Source organism: Cynoglossus semilaevis, chromosome 1, assembly GCF_000523025.1.
Source record: "Cynoglossus semilaevis isolate Cse_v1.0 chromosome 1, Cse_v1.0, whole genome shotgun sequence".
Lineage (NCBI taxonomy): Eukaryota > Metazoa > Chordata > Actinopteri > Pleuronectiformes > Cynoglossidae > Cynoglossus > Cynoglossus semilaevis.
The window spans coordinates 23,847,934-23,854,477 of NC_024307.1; the positions used below are offsets into that span (position 1 = coordinate 23,847,934).

General features: G+C 42.2%; 1 protein-coding gene across 2 annotated transcripts; it reads right to left on the reverse strand.

The window, feature by feature from the left end:
• Positions 1–6: 6 nt before the first annotated feature.
• ovol1a (ovo-like zinc finger 1a) lies at positions 7–6,538 on the reverse strand. Of its 2 annotated transcripts, none has more exons than XM_008320222.2 (5): positions 6,250–6,538; positions 1,531–1,763; positions 1,274–1,441; positions 791–935; positions 7–671 (listed from the first exon to the last, which is right to left on the reverse strand). In XM_008320222.2, the coding sequence occupies exons 1-5, from the start codon at positions 6,347–6,349 to the stop codon at positions 328–330; spliced, it is 990 nt and encodes a 329-aa protein (XP_008318444.1). In that variant the 5' UTR covers positions 6,350–6,538; the 3' UTR covers positions 7–327. The 2 variants fall into 2 exon arrangements, with proteins under 2 accessions (XP_008318444.1, XP_008318454.1); XM_008320232.3 differs by lacking the exon at positions 6,250–6,538 and adding an exon at positions 2,755–2,972.
• Positions 6,539–6,544: the final 6 nt, after the last annotated feature.

Genomic DNA, 6,544 nt, shown 5'->3' on the forward strand with positions numbered 1-6,544 from the left:
AAGCTGTCCTCTTCCACTGCAGCTTACAAATTGGGTTTTCATCACTTGCAAGATTTAATTCCTTTAATTGAGTTCAAGGTGTTTATACTTTGTTAGCATGGCATGCTGTTGGTGTACACTAATCGAACAGTTGTATATAAGTAGATAACATAAAACACCTGATGTGGCCTCTAAGACCAATAGGAACCATTTTTATTGTATGTCATCGCTCCACTTCTGTAGACAGACTTTATTATCAATCCTTGTTAAAGTAAACACCACTAAATGTTGCACAATGGAACTTGAACTTCTCCCTCTGTCTCAGTCCTCCACCCCACTCAGACTCCTCTATGGTTCTGCTGATCCAGTGGTATCGTCACTGTCAGCTCCTTGAGGTGACCCCGGTGCCGATCCTCCCACTGAACCTTCGTCTTTCCCTGCCGCCTCTGCTCCTCTCTTTGTTGTCTTCCCCTTCAGCAGAGCACTGTCCGGGTGAAGTGAGTGAAGGTGGAGAAGGAGCTCGTCCTGCGTGGCCGCCGTGTGACCGCACTCTTCGCACACGTAGAGCTTGTTGCGTCTCTCCTTGTAGGCGTACTTGAGTGTGACACTGTGGATCTTCTTCATGTGAGACTCCAGTGAGCATCGCTGAGTGAAGGCCTTGTCGCACAGAGTGCACTTGTACGGACGAACTCCTGTGGTGGAAAGTGAAGGTCACAAACCAGAAATTCCCCTGTGTGTGTTTGTGTCTGTGTTTGTATGCTACAACAGCATTGAAGGAGAATTCCACTCCTCAGGTCAGTTGTGCAGTTACCTGTGTGGGTGCGGACGTGTCTCTTTAGGTCGAAGGTGTCGTTGAAGCCTTTTCCACAGAAGGTGCACAAATGTCTCTTGGTCTCATTGTGACATTTGATGTGTCTGTTCAACATCCGCTGGTGATGGAAGCTTTTCTGACAAATCTACAGACAAGCACACACAATGACCACGTCATTACATGATTGCATCCACCTGGTCCAGGAGGGAAAGTGGTGACAGGAGAGAAGTAAGGAAGAGACAGGAAGTGAACAGTTAGAAGGTGGGAAGTGGGGACAGGAAGTAAGTGGAGCAATGACAGGAAGTAAAAGGATAGATGACAGGAGGTGAGTGGAAAGAAGAAAGGAAGTGAGAGGAAAGAAGACCGCAAGAGATGAGATGAGATAGGAAGTGAGGAGAAGGCGGAAAAGTGGGAAGAGAGATGACATGACATAAGAAGAGAAGACAGGAACTAAGGGTAAAAAACAGGAAGACTCTGACAAACCTGACATAAGAACAGTCCAGATGATGTGGCTGAACATTGGTTTGTGGGCCTGTTTGCTATGGAGACTGGGATGGTGGTTGTTGTCTCCAGGGTTTGATAGATGGAGGAAGGAGATGAGGAATCAAGGGGAAGTGGAGTAGGGTCTGACGGCAACTCTCCTGTAGTCACCTGTGGTTAAAAAAAAAGGTTATTCCACCAGTAAATCACAGAACTGAGGTGCAGAACCACCAATGCAAGAACCTGTGCTTGTTCATCACCTTGATTTTGGACCTGATGTAGGTAGACCCTCCCTGTGTCCTCCTCCTGACCTCAGTCCGCTCCTCTGGGGCAGCAGCTTCTGGACCCTGAGGTTGACCCAGAACGGTGCTGGACGGCAGTTCAGCCTGAGTCTGAGGATCTGACACTGGGTGTTTGGTCAAACAGAGGGGCATGGTCTCAGCAGGACTGGCTTCAGCTTCCATCATCAGAGCAGACGAAGGAAAGATGGACACTAAACAGAGAACGGGGACAGAGGTGAAGACAGAGGTTAGTAAACTGATTTAAATATAGTATTTATTGTCAATGGTTGAGTCAATATTTAGAGCTTTGAATGAGAAAATTCAATTCATGAACAAGATGTTTTCAACGTACTAAGTCCCATAGAGAATCAGTATGATTCAGCATCCTGAAGCTTGAACTTGTCATCAACACCGTAAGTGAATGTAGATTGTATCAAATTAAATGTTCTTTGTTTTTCTGACTGATAGACTAATGTTCACTGAGAACAGCATATGCAGCAGTGACTGCATGTTAGTGTGGCCGGTGTCCTTCAGAACACACTAATGAAACAAACTGCCCTGTTGTTCACCGAGACCTTTTCGTTTGTTCTTATAAAATGAAAAGATTCAAACAAGTTTGTGACACGGAGAAAATATAGTAAAGGAGAGATATACATAAACACATATACACACACAGAGTCAGTGGAGCTGAGATAAAACGCCAAGAACAACATTAATAATCGTCATAAATATTTGTATTTGTAGTTTGAAGCTCAAATTTCACAATGAAACTGCAGCTCCTTCATATTTACACAACCTCTCAATCAGCAAACACACAGAGCAGAAAATGTGTTTGTGTGTAAGGGTGTGTGCCTGATTGTTTTGAATAACCTATTTCACACTGACACACACACACACACACACACACACACACTGCCATTTAGGACTTGTTGAGCCAGACTGTCTTGCAGCACCAGCTCTGTACCGTCTTCAAACAATCCTCCTCCACACTCAGGTGTCTGTGTGTGTGTGTGTGTGTGTGTGTGTGTGAACATACAACTGTGTGTTATGTTTACTTGCTTGTTTGCGAGCTTTAACCACACACTAATAAAGCATTGGAGAATTTAGTAGCAGCAGCAATCACTAAATCTTAGGGTGTGTGTGTGTGTGTGTGTGTGTGTGTGTGTGTGTGTTGTTCAGCGGTGAACCAATCTCTGGACTCACCCTCACATCAAACTGGATGAACCAAGGCAGTTAGTTGATGCTGAATGTTCACACTAACGGTTCACACAGGTACACACACACACACTGTGACACACACACACACACTCTGACCTGTGTCCTCCTCACGGTCATTACTTGACAAGGACAACTATGAGACACAATCAAAGACACTGGTGAGGGGATTAAAGTCATTAAAGGACAAGAGGACTGAGATGAACAGTAACAAAAGTCAAAGACAGTGAGTCACTGCTGTCAGGACAGATGTGTGGAGGGGGAGGAGGGATGTAAAGAAGAGAGCGAGCAAAGGAAGAACAAAGTAAAGAAAACCAAGAAGAGGAAAAGGGTGAGAAAGATGAAGGAAGGAAAGATGGAGACATGGTTTAATCCCAATCCTGATGTGTGCACAGAGGGAGGGAGGAAACTGGGAGGATGTGAATGATGAAGAAAAGTAGTGGAGGACGGTGACCGCAGTGTGTGGTAGTGACTCTTCCCAACTGTTCTGTGATCAGCTGATTGGTGACATCCAACCAACAGGGATGTTGTTTCCCGTTTGTTTAGTTTGAACTACAGTGAAAGAAGAAAAACTTGACAAAGGCACAGACCGGCTTTTTGTGAGGGATGTCTACAGCACATGTACACTGACCGTGCATATGTGTGTGTGTGTGTGTGTGTCTTCTCAGTTCCTGCTCAAGTTAATATTTGTCTGATGGAAGGAAAGGTAACGGACCTTTCAGACTGCTGCTGCAGACACTGCACACCCTGAGCAAACACACACACACACACACACACACACCATGATAAGGTTTTTGTTGACTCTCAGCTGAGCGAGCTGTACAGTCCACACATCACAGATGAGATGGTTCTTCATAGAACAGTGGAACTGTTCTCCTTTGACCTGCAGAACTTTGATTCATATTTATTACATTATCTATGGTAATCTGTTGAGAACAAAAATGGAAGGGTGGAGAAAAAGATAGGTGGAGGAGAGGAGGATAACAGAAATGAAGGGAAGGTTGAAGATAGAGGACGGAGATGAAGACGACCAGGAGAAGGAAGTTAGTAACTGTGAGGGACATATGGAAGTTACTGACGAGAGACTGATGAGAAAGAGAGGGGGATAAGGACAGAGGAGCCAACCAATGGGGGAGGAGGAGGAACAGGGGAAAGATGGAGGACAACAAGGGAGAGAAGGCAATTTGTAAAGAAGAGAGGAAAATTAGGGACGTGAACAAATGTGAACACAATTTAAAAATGAACAGAAGAGTCAATGTAGAGTAAAACGAAGAAAAGTTCAGAGAGGAAACAAGGAAAGAAGGCAGAAAATAACTCCTTTGTGGCGCAATTATCATACCTGTGTGCGTGTGTGTGTTGTCAGTCAGGAACATCAAGTAACGGCACATACCAAACACCTCGCTGTTGAACCGTTGTTGTAAGTGCGTTATTTACAGACAATCCTTTTGAGATGTTTCACAAAAAAAAAAATGTGTTTGGGACTTGCCTCTAAATCTGAACATGATGATGATCCTTTCGAATTACAATCTTAATTTCACTCCTTGTTTTCGAAGTGACTGATTATAGAGTTAACGACCCACACATGTTCATCATTCACACTAACCATGATTTTGTTTCTGGATCAAACAAATGACAAGTCTTTAATTTGTCGGATTTCTCAGTTACGTGGAACTGATTCCAGAGTGGTCTCGGCGTTACCTCGATCTTTATCGAGTTATATATATATACACACACACTGAGATTCGCTCAGAGACAGAGAAGAGGGAGGGAGGGAGAGAGAGGTGTAGGTTTTTAGGGTGTAGTCCGTTACTCGTTATCTGATACTGACGCGGCCTCACAATAAACCCCTCCGCCGGTGGCAACAATAGAGATTGTTGTGAGGAGAGAAGGAGGTGAAAAGGAGGTGGAGAGGGAGAAAACGGCTGGATTCTTTCTCTCGACGTGTTATTCAGATGCAAACGAGCAGGAGGGAGGCTCTTACTTTGACAGTACACACGCACACGCACGCGCACACATGTCAGGACTTGCCGAGTCAACACAAAAAGGGACTGTTATAAAATATCACCCATTCAAAAGCCGTGGAAAGTCCTGTTATAAATACATTTAATTAGTAGAGCAGAGATGAATGTATTTTATGTCAGAAAATCAGCTGAAAAAATATCTGATAAAAATCAGAAAAATTAATATTTTAATTCTACTTGTCAACCATTTTATTTAGTGTTTTGGCGTTAAAAAGGTTGGCTTTTTTGATCAATTTATTCTTTTCGTTTCCTGTAATGTGAGACGGAAAACAGAGAACATATACACACGTTTCTTCTATTTGTAAACACAATATATGGTGTTCTGTTAAATACTAATGTGGTATTATTTAAAAAAGTAATATAAATAAATTACCCGACCTGGAACTTATTTGGTATTTAAAAATGATTGTTATCATTTATTATGAAAGTGTGTCCAATGTTTTAAAACTATAAAATTACAATTAGAATATTCTTATAATAAATAGTCATTTTCGAATCAAAACTTATTAAATGCGTTTACGTTATAAATTATTATGAAAGCCATTACGAAATAAAAACAAAAAATAGTCCAGAAGAATTACTAATCTTTAATTGAGTAGAGTTAAGAATAGATAAGAATAAATATTCCATTTGAAACTTAAAGTAGTAAACCAAACGTTTACTTGCTTATTTGAAACAAATGTGTAAAACCTAAAAAATATAAAACATGAAATAAAAATGGTAAAATTATATATAAACAAAACATATTTATCACTGTAATATTTATAATCATCAACTTCTGTATCGATACGATATTTTGAAGATAGTTTTTATACCAATGCATAGATTAAACTAATCTATAGTTTATTTGAAAAACGGTTTAAAAATATCTCACAGCAACCTCCCAACGTTACTGTTTTTACTTTCTCTAATTTCTCCTGGACTGGACCGAGTATTGATAAAGGATCGACTGATTGATCAGTGATCACAGGGTTGTTTCTGTGTCCGAGGCCAATCAGGAAGAAGAAAAAAAAAGAAGAAAGAAGGAAGAATGTTCAGACAGAGGCTGAAGGTCGACACAACGGTCGGTGCTCGTTTCTAGGCCACAGGTGGAGAAGCCTGGGTTCTGTTCGCTCCAACCCCGTCATTAAAAGGGTATTGAAATGTAAAATAAACCACTTCATTTGATAAAAGTTATTGATGAAAACGTTTAGTTTCACGGAGAGCCAGCGGGTCGAGTGGACTCTTCCGCTCTGAGTGTTTCCCGTTATTTTCCGTTACACACCGCTCACACACCACGGACCGGGAGAAAAGCACGAGATTTCCACCACACACACACACCATAACAATGAACATAAGACTATTTTGAATTGAGCACAAAGCCAACTTAGATTCAAGTATTTTCCTTCATTTTGTGTCTGTTAAGATGTGTGTTTCTACGTGAGAGTGTGTGGATCACTCACTCCTTCACCCTCGCTCTTACCTGGGATGTAAACGTCTCCTCGTTCATGGTCGGACACTTCGCTCCAGTTCCGTTTACCTGGAGAAACGTTGGCCTTCTTCACCAGAAAGGCCCGCGGCATTTTACCGCTGCTGCTCACAACGACTGTCGCCTGGGAAAATGCTGGAAAGTGGGGGGAAAAAAATCCCGAGAAGTTTTTCTAACTGTCGGTCTCAGTCCAGGTTCCTCCTGCTTCACCTTTTCTCTTCGACACCCCCGTTCCCACTCGCTCCTCTCTCACTGCCTTCTCCTCTTTACAGAAATATGGAAAACAGAA

What these genes read in the sequence shown, in the direction of transcription:
- ovol1a (XM_008320222.2), bottom strand. Translation starts at nt 6,349, where the DNA reads ATGCCGCGGGCCTTTCTGGTGAAGAAGGCCAACGTTTCTCCAGGTAAA. An exon ending in CTGGACTGTTCTTATGTCAG is followed by an intron (nt 936 to 1,273) that starts GTTTGTCAGAGT and finishes GCTTGTCTGTAG; the next exon opens with ATTTGTCAGAAAAGCTTCCA. An exon ending in ACACGTCCGCACCCACACAG is followed by an intron (nt 672 to 790) that starts GTAACTGCACAA and finishes TTTCCACCACAG; the next exon opens with GAGTTCGTCCGTACAAGTGC.